Source organism: Hylaeus volcanicus, chromosome 3 (assembly GCF_026283585.1).
Source record: "Hylaeus volcanicus isolate JK05 chromosome 3, UHH_iyHylVolc1.0_haploid, whole genome shotgun sequence".
Taxonomy (NCBI): domain Eukaryota; kingdom Metazoa; phylum Arthropoda; class Insecta; order Hymenoptera; family Colletidae; genus Hylaeus; species Hylaeus volcanicus.
This window is the reverse complement of record NC_071978.1, coordinates 27,542,614-27,563,499: the sequence shown is the minus strand read 5'-3', so window position 1 is coordinate 27,563,499 and position 20,886 is coordinate 27,542,614. Positions and strand designations below refer to the sequence as shown.

At 32.4% G+C, this 20,886-nt stretch overlaps 3 protein-coding genes across 4 annotated transcripts; 2 read left to right on the top strand and 1 right to left on the bottom strand.

Moving 5' to 3' along the window:
* Positions 1-145: 145 nt before the first annotated feature.
* Positions 146-1,175, bottom strand: LOC128874318 (40S ribosomal protein S27). The gene is made up of 2 exons (XM_054118954.1): positions 1,021-1,175; positions 146-477 (listed from the first exon to the last, which is right to left on the bottom strand). Exon 2 carries the CDS (start codon positions 474-476, stop codon positions 219-221), a length of 258 nt encoding a protein of 85 aa, XP_053974929.1. The 5' UTR covers position 477; positions 1,021-1,175; the 3' UTR covers positions 146-218.
* Positions 1,176-1,315: 140 nt separating this feature from the next.
* LOC128874315 (E3 ubiquitin-protein ligase UBR2) lies at positions 1,316-8,560 on the top strand. The gene is made up of 3 exons (XM_054118948.1): positions 1,316-1,671; positions 1,961-2,191; positions 2,549-8,560. The coding sequence occupies exon 3, from the start codon at positions 2,581-2,583 to the stop codon at positions 7,939-7,941; it is 5,361 nt and encodes a 1,786-aa protein (XP_053974923.1). The 5' UTR covers positions 1,316-1,671; positions 1,961-2,191; positions 2,549-2,580; the 3' UTR covers positions 7,942-8,560.
* A 1,379-nt stretch (positions 8,561-9,939) lies between these two features.
* LOC128874317 (CDK5 and ABL1 enzyme substrate 2-like) lies at positions 9,940-18,275 on the top strand. Of its 2 annotated transcripts, XM_054118952.1 has the most exons (10): positions 9,940-10,908; positions 11,616-11,993; positions 12,089-12,212; positions 12,288-12,415; positions 12,655-12,693; positions 13,355-13,440; positions 13,540-13,646; positions 13,726-13,832; positions 13,923-14,127; positions 14,238-18,275. In XM_054118952.1, the coding sequence occupies exons 1-10, from the start codon at positions 10,487-10,489 to the stop codon at positions 14,376-14,378; spliced, it is 1,737 nt and encodes a 578-aa protein (XP_053974927.1). In that variant the 5' UTR covers positions 9,940-10,486; the 3' UTR covers positions 14,379-18,275. The 2 variants fall into 2 exon arrangements, with proteins under 2 accessions (XP_053974927.1, XP_053974928.1); XM_054118953.1 differs by lacking the exon at positions 12,655-12,693.
* Positions 18,276-20,886: the final 2,611 nt, after the last annotated feature.

Genomic DNA, 20,886 nt, shown 5'->3' with positions numbered 1-20,886 from the left:
TATCCATAATTTACCTATAATTAGTTGCAATAATTTTTTTAGTTTCAATTTATGTAAGTTTTGAAGAGCTACAATAAATTTATACATATTACAATATATTGTGCAATACAAGTAAAATCAGGATATAATAAACAGAAAAGTTAAATATATAGTAATTATGTTTATTTCTTGCATATAAAGAGAAATGTGTACATTATGTTGTGTTAACAATTGTTGCATTAGCATTGGACCTTCCTCCTAAAAGAGCAACCTTCTGTCAATCGTGCTTTACCACCTGTGGATGTACAAAGTATCGTACGGCAACCATCGCATTCAACAGATCTTTGTGCATGTGAAAAGATTGTTTTGATGGCATAACATCCAGGGCACTTGACATCCATGAAATAACTGTTTGGTTTCTGTACAAGTCTCTTCAACTTGTGTTTCCTTTTTTCTTCAGCTGGACTTGGATGCAGAAAATCTTTAGCAAGAGGCATTCTGTAAAGAAAAACTTTATATATATACATACATATACAATACATTCAGTCATGTTCAGACTTAAAGATTGTACAACAAGGTGAAATTACAAACACTTTTCAATTAATTCAAGACTGGCACAGTTGTATGTAAAACTCACTCTTGCTATATTAACTTTAATAAAAGAAGATATAATAGTCAATATAGTAGATAATGTATTATGCAAAACTAATCAGAGAGAGTTTCATGCAATTAACAGATGACAAATGACACTGGAAATACAATACTGTATAGTGTTCTAGACAATTCTGCATCATACTACACAAAATATGCAAGTTAAATTGACTGTATAATCTGTAATATTTATAGTATATGTACATAAAGCAAACAAAAATTGAAATAATTAATAAATAAAGTGAAAATGGTCTAACGCAAAACACTAATGCATGGCTTGGAGCCGTATGAATATCTACAAATATATCGAACATTAATACAAGTAAGTAATTTTTCCCATCGTATAGATAAAGTTTGCACTTTAATGATTACTATTATATGTGTACTTACGTGATTACGCTTGTATTTTTCCTTGAATTTAATAATCACACTTATAACCACGTGCTCGTGTAACAACGTTAAGAACTGAAAGGACAGATTTCGATGGATTTTGTAACAACAAAGTCCCTACTTGTAATTCATTGTCGCCAACTAATTAAATGTATATTACTCGCATTTATACAAGAATGAGAATATTACCAAAATACAATTACTCAATTCTCATTGCACTAAGAATAACTATCTAAATACTGTCAAATATATTAATTATTTAATTAAAATACAATTCATGTTTCAAGTTTTGTAACTTTTAGAAATATTTACTGTAATTCTCTGCCAACCGGGCGCTGCAATCGAAACCAGCAAACAAAACGAAAACGCATCTAATATATGTATAGTTTCGGTCTCTAAACTTTATAAGCCATTTTGTGCATTGTTCAAGCAGCTGTGCAAAAATATTACTTATCATTTCGTTTCGAGATGTCAAAGCTCGGTTGATTGCCGTTGTCAAGTATATGCGTATTTGATGCGAATGCGTGGTTATCATACGGCGATGCAATTTTGAATTATTATCATACACGAATCGTGAAAGTCACCTACAAATTTTGTGAAACAAAGAACTTTTCAATATCTTTTATTAACCTTGGGCTGGTCGTCATAACAGTAAGTATCGCCTTCCGAGGAAGTTAAAAATAGTTTGGTTTAGTGAAAAGTCTGTCACACGTATAAAATAGTTTTTCAAATCGAGATGTTGTTCGCTCTATATAACATATAAAGTTTCGTAATGTAGCGTTTAGTTTCTACCTCCTACGAAACTTTTAAACGCGGTTCCTGTTCATAAAACGTCACTTTAAATTTTATTTTGATTGACATTTTCTAGTGAAAATAAGACACAAGAATGTTGTGTGCAAACATATTTCATTATCAATCCCTGGTGATCTATCATTTTCAGATTATGACTGAGAAGAAATGAAAACATTGAGTTTGAAATAGGAGCCATTGCATAAAACCAAATACTTTACATGAATTAAAGTATTTTACATAATAGAATTTTTCCCACAGTTTTGGCATACCTTACGTTAATATATTGAATCAAATAACAATGTAAAACGTATAGAGAGATGCATTTGCCTTTTATTGGTACATTATATTGAGAACTGTATTGATCCCGTGTATTACCGTGGTTAGTATGGCAATGTTTATTAAGCATTTGCAAATTTTAAATAAAATTTACATAATAGTATATAAATGATAAAGTATTTATTATATTTGAACATGAAAATGTAGCAAACATAAAAGGATAACAGACATTTGTTTACTTTATTATAATATACTATGAAGACTGATGATGTATATTAAATAATGGATTTTGTAAAAATTTTTTAATCAAAAAATACTTTGTGATTTGTCTGAATTGTTTGAACTTTGTAAAAATAATTATTATATGTTTTTAAGATGAAAAGTGATGAAATATTTGAATTTTAAATGTTGAAAAGTTTATGAATGGCAGTATTTAATTTTATAATATTTGTTATTTCAGTACACATTTTTTGGTAATTAAATCTCATCACAATGAGTAACGAGAATGTACAAAGTCAACCTGAACAACAAAGCATCGAAGATACAGAGACACCATCAACTTTGCCTACATTCCCAAATTTTAGTCAATCATGTGTGAATGCATGGCTAGATAAAATGAGTAAAGGAGTACTATCCTGTACTCATTTTAAAGAACACTGGCGAACATGGGTACCAAAAATATATAGCCCAGAATTAAATGGTAACTGTTTAGATTGGAATTTTGATGAAGAAGAAGCACAAAAAGTACTGTATGATACATTAGAACAGTTCATCTGCAATGATGATCCACAAGTTGTATTGAAAAAGCTAAGTCAAATGGATAATGTGACATGTGGTAAAGTATTCAAGATGGGTGAACCTACATATAGCTGCAGAGAATGTGGCATGGATTCAACATGTGTTCTGTGCCTGGATTGTTTTAAACAATCGGCTCATCGTAATCATAAGTATAAAATGGGCACTTCTAATGGTGGAGGATGTTGTGATTGTGGAGACAAAGAAGCTTGGAAAAGAGAACCATTCTGTAACATACACTTAGCTGGAACTCAAACTAAAGAATCTCGTGGAAATAAATTACCTGGAGATATAGCAGAAAGAGCAGTAGTAACTTTTGAGGCAATACTAAGGTATTGCTATGAGATGTTATCTTTAGAACACTCGCCAGGCTTACCTGCTGATTTACGAATAAATGAAATCGATGAAGACCCTTTGTCAGTACCTACTGCAGATACCTATTGTACAGTCCTTTTTAACGATGAGATTCATACATTTGATCAAGTGATAACGGCGCTCATGCGTGTTATGAAATGCACGAACAGAAATGCAGTAGAATTTGTAACAAATGTTGATAGAGAAGGTAGAACAGTTCTGAAATGTTCTGGGTTCCAACATTGTAAAGACTTGAAATACGATATCGAAAAATATACTTCGAGGAATAATAGTCGACCGTTAAAAGTTCTTGTACTTCACGCTCATGTAATTGCTCATCAAACATTTGCTATGAAACTTTTAAATTGGTTACAACAATTTATAAATCACTGCGAAGGTTTCAGAGTACTCTTCAGTAATATTGCACTCAATACAAAATTAACTGACTTTTCCATCGTAGAAGGTATTCTTATGAGAGATTCACAGTTGTGGAAATCTGCTAGAACGCCATGGCACAAATTGTTCATGTCTGGAATGCTTATGGAATATGAAAGCAAAAAAGCTTTGGCAATTATTTTTACAAATAATTATGGTTCTATTATGAAAGATTACATAAGAGATGATCATGCTCATATATTTTCTATTGTTTCATTATCGGTGCAATTATTTACAGTCCCAACATTGGCACATTTTCTTATTGCACATCGTGATGTGTTGTTTATTTTGTTAAACACATTTATATCTGAAAGTTCACGAAGATGTAATGCGGCGGGAAAGTTGGAATTTGAAAGAGATTCCCCTAATATTTCTTTCAAAAGAGCTCACCAAATATTTTATGACTTGCGATATTTGCTTAGCTCTAAACCAGATGTTTGGACTGACGATCTAAGAAAAGGATTCTTACAGGGACTTTCACTGTTACTCACATTATTCTGCAGTATACAATGTATGGATGCTGTGCTGAGGCAAGTTGGTCAACATATGGAGTACGAACCAGAATGGGAATCAGCGTTTAATTTACAAATTAAACTGTCGCCAGTTATTAGTCTTGCACTAGAATGGTGCGGTTCAGATAGAACTGTGTTGATTAAAGCTTTTAGATTGGTCTTAAGAAGATTATATGAACAGCCAGGGCATGAAAATAACCGAACTCAACTGAGAGAATTAGCAGATCACAGTGCAACATGTCTTCAATATAACGTGTCGTTTGAACCAGTATCTATACATCTTCCACTCTCCAGATTTTTAGCTGGTCTCTTTTTGTATCTTGAAAAATACAATCTACACTTTCAAAGTGCAGAATTCATCAATCAAACAAAGCCAACACCGGAACAAATAATAGAACCCGTATTAGTAGCTCAAGTAATGATTTCACAAGTACATGCTGGTATGTGGAGAAGAAATGGATACTCTTTGTTAAATCAATTGTTCTTTTACCATAACGTTAAATGCCGCTCAGAAATGTTAGACAGAGATATTATCTTACTTCAAGCTGGAGCATCGTTAATAGAAAGCAATGAATTTTTGATTCACGTTTTAAATAAGTTCAATCTTCTGCACTGGGCGAATCCAGACTTTGAAACTAATGCTTTGAAAAATCCTGAAGAAGATAATATCAGACAAACTATCAATTTGGTTGAAGAATTTCTTGGATTATTGATAACAATAATTGGGGAAAGATATGTGCCTGGTGTTGGACAGGTTACTGCTGATGATCGTTTGAAAAAAGAAATAATCCAACAATTATGCATTCAACCGCTTTCTCATTCAGAGCTTAATAAAACATTACCAGATGATGGAAATTCTGGAAATGGAATGGAAAGGGTAATTAACGATGTTGCAGACTTCAAAAAACCTTCGCAAGCATCACGAGGAAAAGGAGTGTATCAACTGAAACCTCATTTATATTCAGAATATAATGTCTTCTTTTACCATTACACTAAAGAGGAATTAAGCAAATCTGAAGAGGTACAACGAAAACGAAGAAAAGCTTTAGGAGAATTAGAATGTTGCCCACCTCCTAAACTTCCTAGACTGACAGAAGTATTTAGTTTGGTAACTAATTTACTACAGTGCGATGTCATGTTACATATTATGCAAACTGTATTAGAAAGAGCACTTGGTACTACAGCACCTGGTTTCTCAGAGCCACAAGTGCATAAGGTTCTACATTTAATAGGATATGCTCTTCAAGAACAAGAATCTGGTTATTATCCTTTCTTTGCGTTTCCTGCAAGAGCCGCAAAATGGAAAATTTATAAATTGTTAGAAGATTTATCTAGTAGCCCGCGCATAGAAGCTCATAAAGATTTATTAACTTGGGTTTTAACAAAATACAGAGAAGTTGCTGGTTATAGTGTAGTGGAAGTCAGTACATCACCTGCTGCGCTCCTTACGGAATCTACAAATGATACTGAAAATACTAAGAGTGATAAAGAATGGAGAACACACATGGCAAAACAAAAGCGTGCTAAAATAATGGCACAAATGGCTGCTATGCAGAGACATTTTATAAAAAAGAACGCCGAATTATTCGAAGAAGCTGCTTTAGATGTGAACAAATCCAGTGATCGAGATTCTACTATGGGTTTGAGCGAATGTTTTCAAAAAACACCCGTTGCCGTTGGTGCTGGACAAACGACGAAGATATCTGAGGAAAAAGCTTACACTTGTATTCTATGTCAGGAAAATCAAACTGTAACAGCAGCTGGTCCAGCAATGGTATTAGCTGCATTTGTTCAACAATCCACAGTGTTGTGTCAAAATAGAGCTGACATTAATGAACCTGACCCATTATATCTTTCTGCAAAGCTGGGTGCATCACCACATACTAGTACTTGTGGCCATGTGATGCATGTACAATGTTGGCAAGAATATTTCGACAACGTTCTTGCTAAAGAGAATAGAAGACCATTTCGTTTGCGACAACCGTCAAGTTTTGACGTGGAGAAACATGAATATCTCTGTCCACTTTGCGAGTGTCTTAGTAATACTGTCTTACCTCTCTTACCAGCATTAGGAACATTGCAACCAACTCCTAAAAATCAACCTAAACTTGATTTTAATACATGGTTGAAAGCTCTAAGAATGACAGTATCTAGATTAGAAGGGTTATACAATAATGATCTCAAATGTCGGTACTGCGTAAATGCTGAGACTCAAGACCCTCATTCTATGGGACAAGAGAATCCCATGGACCATGGATCACATGGCCCAATAAAAATGATTCGTAAAGAATTTGGAGATCTGACAGGAGAATTTTTTGAAGCAATTTATGAAGAACCTGGTCCAAATATTTCGGAAAATTTAATATCAATGATATATGTCTTTGCACAGGCGGCGTACACGAAAGGATGCGGCACAGAACCTCATGATGGCGATTGTAGGGTACCGTTATTGACATGGAAATCAACAGCTTATACTGTTCACGCAATAGAATTTCTTCTACGCGATATGGATAAACCTTTGTTAGGTGCTTTATCATCTAGACAAAGAGACAGCTTAGAAGGTCTTGCTAGAATTTCAGCTATTTTGCAGGCCACATGCGTGACTGATGCTAGTGCAGATTTAACGTGGGCTGACAGAGATGTTATTGCAAGTCATGCACTTTCCCTTCTAACAATGTTGTTAAAGAACCCACATGATGGAGCAAGTATCTTAGATTGGGATCCATTTGGAGTACTTGTTCCTTTAATTAATTCACTCCCATGTTTCTTTAGCACAAAATTTTATAGAATATCATCAATTATTACGTGTGGAATATCTGAATTTTATGCTTTGCAACTTGTATTTTTGTCGCTTATAGTCAAAATATTATTAACATCCGATTTCAATGAAGGTATGGATATAGAAGGTCAAGAAACAACTGAAAATACATCCTCGGAATATATCCTAACGCTGATTCAAGCTTTAGGCATTAATATTGGTACTCAAACAGTTGATGAAATATGGAGACGAATCAAGGAAGCTTGCTTGCCTTTTCTTAGATGTTGTGCTCTCTATTTCCATTATGTATCTGATGTTCCTGCACCAGAGGAACTAACTAAAACAGATGGAGCTACATATGAAAATATCTGTGCATATTTAGGACTACCCACAACATGTGATGAATTAGTGAAGCCTAATTTAGATATAATTATGCAATTGATAAATATTTGGAAAAGTCATCCCACTGTTCAAATGCATTTGTCTGGTGCTAGTACAGTCACGGTAATAAGGGAACCTTTGAAAGTTAATAAATTGGTAGAGGTTCCAGAAGATTATAGTGAATTGATAAATATGACATCATCATTCATATGTCCCAATAGCGACCGAGAGGATTCTAAAAATCCGACAATGTGTCTGATTTGTGGAGAAATGTTATGTTCTCGAAGTTACTGTTGCCAAACTGAACTAAATAAGCTGATGGTTGGTGCGTGTACATATCACGCGAGTAAGTGTGGCACCGGAATAGGAATATTTTTACGAGTACGGGAATGTGAAATCCTTTTCTTAAGGAGCCCAAATCGAGGTTCGCTTGATTGTCCACCTTATCTTGACGAATATGGCGAAACGGATCAAGGTCTACGTAGAGGAAATCCACTTCGGTTGTGTCACGATAAATACAGGCAATTGAATCAATTGTGGCTGGGACATGGACTACATGAATCCATATCAAGGGCTCTCGAATCTTCAAGTACTCCAATACGATGGGAGCATCTATAACTATTTTAGGGTTTCTTATGCAATCTAGCCTCGATATTTAGTTAAAAATACTAAATTTATACTTAGCGTAAGCGACCATAACAGCTAATATTATGACTGTTAATTAATTGTTTGATTATTGCAAGAAATTGATGAAAATTATTTATTTTGAGAATACAGTGCGGATGGCTTTGTATATTTAAAACGATTGGATGTTACTCCTGTTGCGATGTCGTTTTAGATTATTTCAGAGTTTACGGAATTTTCTATTATTATTGTGTAAATTAAATATACATTTCTTTATAATTATTAACAAAATGTTGTACGAACTTTGTTGCTTGTAGAAATTAGTTTTTAACGTCATTCAACTGATTGTCACATTGTTTAAGAAATTTTAGGATTATATGAATATAATTTTTCTTTTCATTTTACAGAAATATTATAGACTGTATTAAAGTGTTACAATTTTAGATTTAAATCTGTAAGGCTTAAACTTAGATACATTTACAGTAATTAAATATCTGTTTTGGTTCTAGACTTTGTAAACAATATATCATCTTATAAAATATGAACGAAGGATGATAAACGTAAATATTGAAATAGTTAACTTCTAAAAATTAAAATAAATAACGTGGCATAATGTTTGTTTTTTTATTGCTAGTCTTTTAGTTCAATATGCTCGATACAAAATAGATCTATTGAGGGATATGTTCTTTTTTTATAATATTAACACTTTTATATCAATTAGATTAGTTTTCTGCTTCTAATACAGCATTGTATTAACTTTTATGCTGTACAGTTATTTAACATAAGATTATTTACGTATAGATTTACAGCAACAGAAAGATAATATGTAAATAATAATATATCTTGATTAATTTAAGAAGTTTAAAATCCTTATCTAACATCACAGACATAAATATTTTCAACCTTGTTTATGTGTAGTAGATTTTGCTAACTAATAACAATGATAATTTATAAAGGAGTAATTATATGTAAAATGTTTTAAAAAAATGATTTTAAAGGAGACTTTTAATAATTGATAACAATGCAATGAAGTTTGGAGTTGTCAAATATACGCGTATAATATCTTTTAATCATTTCTAGCGTTACATAATAAAACAATGTGAATTTCATTTTATTTCTTCGTTGTCTTTTTTTTTAATTGCGCGTTTTAAAAATTTAGAAAAACATTTTTATTTCTATAATTACTACAATGTTATATGTGATTGATTAAGAAATGCGCATAAAATTTACATTTTTTTTTTTTTTTTAATAAGTTGACAAATATAAATATTACATTTTCTTTACAATACAATTCTTAATAATTGTAATTCATAACATATTATCGAGATATACACTTCGTCCAGCAAGAATAAAACTCGAGTAAATAAAACCACGTGATTGTGACAGAATCTTATTGGTTCATTGGTCTGCTGTGATTCCTGCTGATAGTGGGTCGATAATGATATTTTTAATTGTATTACTGTATCGATATCCTTGTTTATTGTCTTATTGACTCTTTCACTACAGTACTGTAATTATTATACATAAATACGTAATTTTATAACTTATATTGAAGTAGACCTCTGTTAGAATTAACATTAAATACGTTTTAGCTGTGTATAGAACCAACAAGTAATAATTACTAAATCATTAATGAAATAATAATTGAACATGTGTTTCTTTCACTGTTGTTACACATCATTAATAATGTTCATATGGATTACGATCTTTTCTAAAATTTCCATTCGTCATACGAAAAGAAAGTTTGTCCAATCCTACCTATAATATTTCGCAAATATTGTTGTCTAATAATTCTACGTATCTTATATCAACATTAAAATTGGGCGATATTTTGAATTGTACTCATTACTGGTCATAATTGAGAATACCGCGTAATAAATACATTCTTTGTATACATTATATATGATCAGAGTTGTGAAGTAGCGCAATTAACAGTATTCTAGTATATATACAAAACGGAAAAATATACAATTATAATTATGTATATGTAATGCGTAGTTACTTTTGTAATGGAATTACTAACCTAGAAACGCAATTATGGGCGTATAAAAGAATTACTACAGTATTTGTAGCATTCTGTTATAAAAAAAATCTTTCATAAGGAAGCTATAACGGAGCTAATGAAGAAAAAGATGAAATTTTGAAAAAAATGTTAGATATTTCGTCCATTGTACGTAAGAATACGCGCAGTCGCAGAAGGGGACAGGGTTATCACTCAACCGCCAAGAGGAGGATGGTTCGCAGTGTTGAGTAGTAGAAAGAAAGGTCGTGTTGTTTCATTGGAGACCAGGATTCGTTTTTTAATCTTATGAGAGGAAACGGTACGATGACAAGTGACATCGATTCACGTTGTTACGTGCGCTACGCGGGCACGTCTGTGGATAATGTCAGGACTAAGTGTACGAGTTGTGACAATGAGTTGTGATCCTAGTAGTCAGCCTTTGTTTGATAAAAGAGCCCTTATCGGGCACTCGTCCTTTTCCTGGTCGTTTACGTTGTTATTCGGTAACACCGGTCTCTCGACACGGTCAATCGTGGAATGGCAGCAGCCTTAAAAAAGAATCATTCACGTAGAAGGTTGGCCGCCCTAACGTTTCTTTCGAACATCTCCCTCGATGGCAGCCACCGCGACACCAAGTTAGCTATTTTATCGCGAAATGGTGCTGTCCATGCTCGTACCCTCAGCGACAGTCAAGCACATCGGGCTGATGTTCGTCAAACCGATCTGGACGTTTCCAGCGAGGAAGTTCTTGACGACTGCACAGAGGAGCATGCAACACATCCATCTGCGAAGCAGTCATCCTCACCACAATTGACATCGAAGAATGCTGAACACAATTCGTTTAGTTCAAACTCTGATGGGGTGTTGACTCCTGCGAAGGCAGCAGTGGCTGCTTTTCTTGAACAGGAAAGAAATTATCCACAGCTCTCTACTGGATTTCATAGTTCGTTCAGAGAACGGTAAACAGTTGTTTAAGATCTTTTAAATATCAGAGTTATATACTATGTTCTGCTTTGCAAAGTTGTCATTATAGAATTCACGCTTTAGTTTCTTATAATTTAATTATTTCTGTGTTTACAGGAATCATATCATTGTTTGTTTACGTAAACAAGGTTTGTTTGAATTCCTCTGTTGTCTTGGGTAAATTGGAAAGCGGAACAAGTATAATACAAAATTATCCATAAACATTGTATATATTTTATAATGTACTTGCATTTTAAAAATTATATTGTCGATTCTATTACACAAACTTATTATCGAGTTGAATAAACAATTTTCTCTCAACAAAATAATTAATTGGTGTGATATCTTATCCATAGTCCTAATAAGAATCATTATAATTATTGTAAGTTTTATTATCAGTGGTGTATTTTATGTATGTTTTTATAAAAGCAATGATTTCATGAATGTTACTTACTGAATGTTATTGAATTCTTCAGAATGTTAAATACAAATACATATCTAATTATACTAATTCAATAAGAAAGAAGTAATAATAGTATTGTATAACATATGAAGTATATTATACATTTTATGAGACAACTTTGATATTTCAGAACTTCATCATAATAGTAAATAATAAACATTTTCATTGATATTTACTTTTAATAACTGAAGTTGTTTGTAGTAAAGTAAAATATAAAATATACACATTTCTGTTTTTTAGTACTTGTACTACTGGCAGTGAATATTCGTTACCTGAAAGGCGAGTAGGCTCTTTACAATATAAAAAGCGTATAACTCATCAAACATCTACGCTTTCTGAAGACATAAAGCATCAATATAACAGTTCCAATGAGAGCATTGGTTCCTTACGTTCGAAAACACAATCCTCTAAATCGAAAACAAAGACATCGAACAATGTGCAATCTGTTTGTACAAACAGTGGCATAATACCAGAAGTCACGAGAGAGTTGCGTTTAATGCAACATCCTGTAAATGGCCACAAATTTGGAGATGACAGACTAGTTTTGGTTTCTAATAAGCATGTACCGTTTCTAGTATTTTCTGCTCTTCCATATAATAAAGGACAAAGATCCAGTTGGTAAGATAAGACATAGTTTATGTATTATGAATGTTTTTAGAGTGTGTTTAAACTTGTATTAATACATTTGCTGTTGGTTTTCTTTCACTTTATAGGTCTGAATTACGCAAGGATACCGGGCGAAGAAAAAATATTAGTTCGCAACGACCGTTGTCCGCAATTAATGATAATATCGATCCTTTTGGTTTGTTAGGTATAGAGCGTGCTAAGGACGGCCAGGTATTTAATTAAAATGTGTAAACTAAATTTATGCATTTTGGATTCAGAAATAATCTTAACAAATTTTGTTTATAGGAAATATCTTATGGGCAATTGCTTGTTCCATCTAGGCAATTTCAAAAGGATAAAAAATTACATTTTAGCGATAACGAGGCAATAGAACTTACGCATGTTATACCTAACAAGCATCCTATGGTTTCAAGGTATTCATTTTAAAAATTAATGTTTTTCTATTATTGTTGAATATTTCACTTTGTCTGCAAGTTACAAAAGTGTTGTAAAACTATTTTATTATTTAAAATCCTCATATGCTTCAGTGTTACACACTTTCCTTTCAACATCTTCATTCATGTTTCATGTATTTCATTAATGTATCTTCACAGAAACTACATTTCACAATTTGTTTGTATTATAACAAGATGTTTCAACCATGTTTTTGCAGGACAAAAACTATTACATGGAATGTGGATCACTCTAAATGGTAAAAATTGAAATAGTATTGTATTACAAAAAAATTGAAATAGATACGTATAGTTAAAATATGAATTGTAATTTATACATTAGTTAAATTTAAGATAGAAGACAGTAAATTTACAATAATATATTAAGATATAAATGCTTTTTTTTCTAATTTTCATTATGTGGTATGTATAATATGAAGTATGTGTATAATGCTATTTTTTAATTATATTTTTCGGGACATGCATTCTTAATATTTTGATCGCGAATGTAATCTAAAGCAAATACGTGTTTTGTTTTATAGAAAACAATTAGTAATTAGTGTTGAGTAAATAGTAATCGATCTTTATTAAAAATGATTTATGAACATTTTTATCACTTATCTAAAAATAATATTCTTAGAATGATTTAATTTAGCACTGGTATATAAATAAAGTATTCAAATATTGTCGCTCACATAACATGCATTATCACTTGCATTTTCATTTGTACACATTCATGTATATATCAATATTTATTCTTAACTTATGTAAGAAAATAGTTTATTAGTCACTTCTAATTATTTAGTATACATGTAATATCAATGAGATTAGAAACTATAGTAGACTAAATATATTTATTGCATGCAATTTTTAATTAGAAATTCCTCATTGCTGTGTCTTAGTGTACAGAATTTGTTTCAGGTGTTTATCTTATGATACAGCCACACATCGTACTCAACATGTAACACCCGAATCTCCACCATTATCATTTAGCGCTGACTCGAAAGGTATTGTTCTCATATTATGTTAATTATATGAATATCATTCATTCAAGTCACAAGAAATATGTAAAGATACTGTTTCTTTTTTTTTTTTTTATACTATAGTTTATGACTGGGACGAACAATCGCTACAATACAATCCCAATTTATTAGATGATCCAGAACTCATAGCTGGAAAGCATAGAACATTACTCACATTTACATCTTATATGGTACGTACTTTATAAATTCGTGGCAGTATGCTAATAATGGATTTACTTGGTGATTCAATACTTTTTTTTCTTTTAATAGGCATCAGTTATTGATTATGTACGGCCATCTGATTTGAAGAAAGAATTGAATGATAAATTTAAAGAAAAGTTTCCGCATATCCAACTCACTTTGAGCAAGCTAAGAAGGTCAGTATTCAAAAATATAATATATTTCCATGTATATAATATTTCTATTTTGAAATTGAATAATATTACAATTGTTATTAATATTTATAGTTTAAAACGAGAGATGCGCAAAATAGCAAAAACGGAATATGGAATTGATCTTCTAACGGTAGCAATGGCTTATGTATATTTTGAGAAACTTATTCTTCGCAATGTTGTCACGAAACAAACACGAAAATTATGTGCTGGTGCATGTTTACTACTAGCAGCGAAACTAAACGATGTAAAGGGCGATGTTCTTAAATCATTAATAGAGGTATTTATTATACATATATACATTTTATGCCGATTTATATTGTTTTCTTCTGTGCATTAACTTTATACATCGAATGGTTTTTGATTAAATAATTTTTAAACGATTTCCAGAGAATTGAAAGTATATTCCGTTTAAATCGCAAGGATTTGATTACGTCTGAATTTGCTGTTTTGGTGGCCTTAGAATTCGGTTTACATCTTCCTACATGGGAAATATTTCCGCATTATCAAAGATTGATATACGAGTCTTGATCTTCTTTTATGCCGTTTTTTTTACGTAGATCCAGAACACTTTTAACATAGAATTAAAATTTTCTAAACAATTGGATAAAAAGTACAACATGCAGGAATTTTGTATACAAAATCGTAAAAAGATATGAACAACCGAATCAGAATTTCAAAATGAATAGATATGATTACGAGAAAATTCGTTATTTTAAAGTACAATGAGAATACGTATATCAACTATATTTGAGCGTAAAGGGCTGTAAGAATTACAAACTGCAGTGTGTATTTCTCATCTTTTAACAAATTGAACGTGTTTAAATGTTTTTCTCTTTAAATACTTACTAAATTTTTTATTTGATTGATCCTCTTTTAATATTGTGGATTATTATTAATAGTACTTACTATAATTATTTTTTTCGAAGGTATAGTATCGTAGAGAAATACTCGTAAAAAAGTACTCGTAGAAAAATATGGCGTTAGTTACTTATGCATATAAAGTAAATTTGGTAGCGCATAAAAGCTACAAGGAAAATGTGACGAATACAGACGTTATAGTCCACAAGGGTTCTCCAGATCTTAAAAAAAGTAAATATAAATATTTTATGATATGATTTCTTTATGTCTGATGTCAATTCTTTTTGTTTTAAGATGTTTTTATTTTTAAAAAGACTATAGCTTTAATATATAATATACATTTAAACGTGATAAAACCATTTATTTATCAAAGAGTGAAAATCTTTTGATTGCATAAGCGTCAGGCAGCTGATTATATAAATATTAACAAATAATAAGAAAACTAATAAAAGAAAGTAATAATTGGGTAAATAATTCTTTTTTTATAGATTAGGCAGATTATGTTCGAACGTTACTAATTTTGAAAACGTTGAAATTCTATAGGATATCATAATTGGGGAAATTATGTTTTGCTTTAATCCATATTATTTTATTCTTGTAATTGTTTGCACAATTAATTTTCTGAGCTATTTAAATGGAAAATTTCAAATTACATTTTAGCTGTTCCTTTTATCCCGTTTCGTTACGAGATACGTTTTTTTTAAATGCGAGTACAGCTATTTTCTCATCTGTTGTCTTTTTAACTAGTCAATGCAAAAATGTACTTTGTTTGAATTGTTTGATGTTCCCCGCGCGTTGGAATTAAAAACTAATACAGGGAATAATTTTTGTTAATTTGTTTAGTATAGAACACTAACAATAAATCATTGCCTGATACATGGATTTTAAGTTTGACGGTGATATTTATGTGTACAGATGGTAAAAAATCAGATAAAGTGAAAAAGTTATTACTTTTCCGAACTATTTGCATTATACAACTTTTCTTAAAGCAGTTTAAGTATAGGATATGTGTCTATCGTATAATGTTAAATAGATCGAAGTATTGGGGAAGTATATACATTAATGAGCGAAACAATATACGATATTCAGACAAAAATAAGATTATTGAATATGCTTGTGACGCTGTTTTTTAACGAGACAAGTTGGAATGATTGTAGTGTAAAATATTTAAAAGTTGTGTAATATATGTTAATATCATTAAGTATTCTTTAAAATCCAAAGTAAAACACCATAGTGTGGTGCTATATAGTGTAAAGTTTTATTTCGTAGCATATTTCCCGTAATCGTACTTACTTGATAGATAATATAGAAGAATTTACAGAAGAATACAACAAGTTTGTTGAATAGTTATTTTTCTATTGTTTATTTTTTTCAGTTTTCGTTTATGTTATTTGAATATATACAGAAGTAATTTAAGTTTCTGGCATATCAGTTATTGCACTACAAAAAAAAAAGGAATTTTATTCTAATAACCTTTGTGGAATTTATTTGCAACTTTAAGTTCTAAAATATTTATTTTTTATTAACGCAAAAAAGTACTTATGTATTTTGTAAAGTACATGTACAGAAATCGATGACAGTATTTATGATGTTTGTATGTTAAGTTTACATTGGAAGTTCTATAATAATATGTTATATCTTCAAATTAATTCTATTAGAGATACGCATCTGTTTTACTACTCTGTATATATATATATATATATATACACATACATATATGATAGTAGGACTAGTAACGTGAAATTAAGGGTATAAAAATTCCTATTTTAACATTTTAGAAGTCTTATTATTTGAACAATTTGTATCAAGTTACAAATATGAGCAAGTGTCAAGAAGAAATATCTTGAAATTGATCGTATCCTTGTGTTGGAAGTCATCTATTTTAACGATTTTCTTTTTTTTATTGAATAAAACGAATTAGCTCTTTGCACTACTTCATATAAATATCTTGCTAGTATTTTCTGCTCAAGTAAGTTTATTTGTGTAAAATGGGTTTACTTAGTTATATTGTATTATATGTATACTTATCAAAAGTGCTGTATATGACTTATGTTCTTCTAGAAATATCGTCACTAAGTTTGAATTATTGTTACGCGATTAATGCGATATTCTTAACAATATACTAACGATTTGCGTTTATGATGTAGGCTTTTTTCCTATTTCCTATAGATTTTTCTAAAACCAATTGTCAGTACAACGTTCGGTTATGTAGTAAGGCATTACTGGCAAGGATATAGATCGACGATTTTTTTAACCGATCTGTATATCTGACAAGTCCACAATATCATTCACAATTAATATCATGCTTAATCATCTCTCCTGTTAAATATGAATCTGTATCCTTGCCTGTAGTATGGTAAGACAGCGAATGTGATTTGTATTGCGAGCTGATATGTTCTGTAAGATTGAGAAATTAGAATACGCGTGTATATAAATACACCGTTCATGTACAAGTATTTTACAGTCAGAGAAGTGGATTAACTGTACATTTTTTTTTCTACTTTATTATAGACTCTAGTTCCCCGAGACTTTTTAGAATTAATTTCCAATGGGAACCATCCCATTTGGTGCCATAACAAATCAAGTATATAGTTCATATTACTCTTTCAAGATAGCAATACAGCTATAATTCTGTGTATACTTATCCTTCGTTTTAAAGTTTTGTTCAAACCATATTAGTACCTATATTCGAGGAACCACACCCGACTTAGGGAATGTACTTGGTCTTGTACATATTTCTTAGCATTAAAAACAAGTATTTATCCTTATCAAATGTGTTTATCGCGTGTAAACAGATTTACACAAAACTGAGTACGATAAAATAGGATGTTCAGGGTAACTCGACGTAGAATCGCGAAAGGTCAAATCGCTGATTTCGCTATCCAATACTTTTACCTTGTTTTTGCTGGAATTCTTTAAAATAGACTTAGTCTGCCGTAATTGTAAACCCTTTATATATACACATCAAATTTGTACGTGTAGATACCAGCATACGCCCCACGTCTATATGCATACATACGTACATTCAATTCTCTTTTTACATGGGAGATACGTTCCACGGAACACCTTGCAACAAAAGATTCATCGCTTGCGACAAAATACAGAATTCGTTTCGTAACTTTGAGGCAAAGGATCTAATAAAACATGTTGACATATGTATGCATTTAGTTGCGCTGAATAACACAAATCTCGATGCAATGTGTAGAGTGGCTAGACCATAGAAAACAGCGGTATCCAAACTATCGTGGATAGCGCTCTTTCAAAGAAAGAAAGTATCGTTCAAGATAATTGGCATGTTTAAAATGACAAAAAATGAATATACTTTCACAGTTATTAAAAAGAAATGTTTATAGAGGGCTGTGTAAAAAGAGAATCGAGCGTATGGACTTGTACATACAGCTTTAAGACTGAAAACTTAAGTAAACCGGTTTTCAGTTTCCTTCTTCGATTTTCCTTGTCGATGTGAACGTTAAACGCTATACCCGATATCTAGACTGCGGATGTTTATACATTCGTGGCAAGTGAAAATATGGGAAAATCCATAAGAAAGAATGAAAAAAAAAAGAACTCGATTCTTTATTCGAACCTGTAAATATATATGAATTTGCATAAACATCCGCAGTCTACCGATAACGATTAGAAGTCAGAATGGAAATAGAAGAAGGGGACGGACTTTGATACGACAGATTTATAGCGAAGATTTGATAGGAGACGAATCAAGATTCAATGAACGGATCGATGATTAAAAATACCTACCTGCTCACGAGAGATTTATAACGTAGCTACTACCAAGTAGTCTTCAACATTATGTGATACCATTTTTATTCGTGTAACACTGTAAGCTATTCGTACTAATATTTAAAGCGTGTGGTGTAGCGACCATTTTCGATGTGTTGTGTCGATGTGCTTTGTAAGATCGCGAAAGCTCTATCACTTTTTATAGAAATCGACGAGGCTCGATCGCTCGCAATTAAAAATGGTCCTTTTTTGTTCGTTCTCGTATCGCCATCATCCTTGTCCTGCGTGAACTCGTTCAGTGGTCGCTCGGTGTAAATGTGAAATCCATAACGTTATACTCGGCAAATATGTTCGCCATTTGTTCCAATTTCGTCGAATTTGAATCTACTAAATCCAACAGTCTTTTGAGTAACGTGCTCAAAGTTTCGAATCAGTACTCGATCCACCACTGAAAGAGTTAACAGATATAACGATTGGATTATGGATACATCTACGTACCGGGTAATCTGTCAATTATGAAGCAGTTTATTGCGTTATAGCGTGTTACAAAACAACGACCGATACTTTACGTACGGATCGTTTTCATATCGAACGTTTCGTTTAGTTATCTCAATCTGTTACGATTAAATAAAGAGAGAATGTATAAATAAAAATAAAGTACGAAAGGAAAACCGTTGAAAGTTGCATTAGAGATTCATCAAATTTCCAATAACACGGTTATCCGTATCGTGCACAGGATACAGAGAGTTAATATAGCTTCTGGACGGAAGGTAATGCGAATCTGACGGATGAATCGCAGTCGGCTTACGTCAAAAGAACGCGCGAAGATGTGAGCGGGAAGCGTACAGATGCGAGCGTTCAAAGCGTGCCGGCACCCACGCGCGAAAATCCGCCCGGAAACGCCACTTTATGTCCTCCACGTGATCGTCAAGAAATTAACTTTTCTCGTATCCATGCTGACGCGTCGACCCACAACGTGTCACTTTAACAACTTCGCTTTACCGAATTAGTAATATCATAATAAAAAAAAAAAAAATGAATATCCTTGCAAAGGATCAACGGTGTAAAATGTTTTCCAGAAGGGGCTTTAGGATCTGGTTTTTTGAAATGGTGCCATTTAAGTAACTCATTTCTGTTTTATTGAAAACCAAAGTCCTGAAGAAACTTTTGGAGAACTCTTTGTATAGGTACATAGTTGTTCAGGAAAACAGTAATTTTAGGCGAGGCCACAGATGTTTCGTCGCATACGCGTGCAATGTTCACAGAGTGACGTGTTATCTCGGTGTGTCTCTAGAAACAGAAAATTCGTGTCTCGAACATGTTTATTCTCATCTGTCCTGAAATAACAATACCCTCTAACCGCTTCTGCGGACAGTCACGGCTTATCTGACAGTTTATTTAATGTGTAGCGATTTCAGATTCGGTGATCCTATGGCCCATCGCGAAACACATGTTCGCAGGGCATGTATTCTTCGATGATAAAGTCGTGGAGTGTCGACGCACTATGAACATTAAATTCCTCAGACTCCAAGTTGTATTGCACATATAGTCGGAGGTCTCCTGTTATAAATAATGCATAAAATTCGCAGTTTAATTACTAAACTCTTTTTGCTAAGTAAATTGTATTCAAAATTGCCGCTTGGTTTATGTAATTTCGTTTCTTTTTTTTTTTTTTTTTCTTGGAGGGAAGCAGTAGGGAAGCAGTCAGCGATAGGTCGTGTTCTACTTTTTTGTTCGTCTTAGGGAAGAAACTTGGTAGCAACAAATAAATAAGTAGCCATTGAAAGATCGAAGAGAACTTCCGTTCGAATGTACAAACATTCGTTGTAAAGTGGCCACTCGACGGTAAACGTCTTCGTTCTCGTCCTTTAGCACCACAAGAGAGAAAGTCTACTTATCCTTCCTTCTGTTTATCCCTTCTTCCAAAGGCTTCTGCAGTAGGAAATCTTGCACGGAGGACACTCCAACGCGATGTTAAGAAGGCCTCCCAAATCCTGTCGTTTAAGAAAATAATCTCAATTATTTCAAGCCAGAAAGGTAGGATATTCTAGGAAGATCCTGTATCGTATTCCAGCGTCGTCGTTTATATTAATCCCTAATTGAATAATTAACAGATACGTCGCACGCGAGAAACTATATAAAAAATTCAGTTCAGTTGTCTACGATCAGTTTTGTATAACACAACGGAGAATTAATTGTCATCTAAGTTTGCTCCTCCTTTCCCCAATTACAGAGACATAGTTGTATTTATACTAAGCATCCATTGATCAGATAATTTTAGTGTCTAATATCTGCAATACTTAATTTCATTTCTTTTCTCCGTAATTCAAGCAGCCTCGGGAAGCAACCATCGTCTTATTATGGGGCGCACAACTGTCGCGTGCGACGGACAGGAAGTGAGCCGTAAAACCTATTTGTCGGCTTCTCCTTATCCAGTTTC

Bases quoted from the DNA above. Each gene is read 5' to 3' on its own strand.
- LOC128874315 (XM_054118948.1), top strand. From the start codon at position 2,581: ATGAGTAACGAGAATGTACAAAGTCAACCTGAACAACAAAGCATCGAA.
- LOC128874318 (XM_054118954.1), bottom strand. From the start codon at position 476: ATGCCTCTTGCTAAAGATTTTCTGCATCCAAGTCCAGCTGAAGAAAAA.
- LOC128874317 (XM_054118952.1), top strand. From the start codon at position 10,487: ATGGCAGCAGCCTTAAAAAAGAATCATTCACGTAGAAGGTTGGCCGCC. The intron at 11,994-12,088 runs GTAAGATAAGAC...TTCACTTTATAG, and splicing joins AAAGGACAAAGATCCAGTTG to GTCTGAATTACGCAAGGATA. The intron at 12,694-13,354 runs GTAAAAATTGAA...AATTTGTTTCAG, and splicing joins AATGTGGATCACTCTAAATG to GTGTTTATCTTATGATACAG.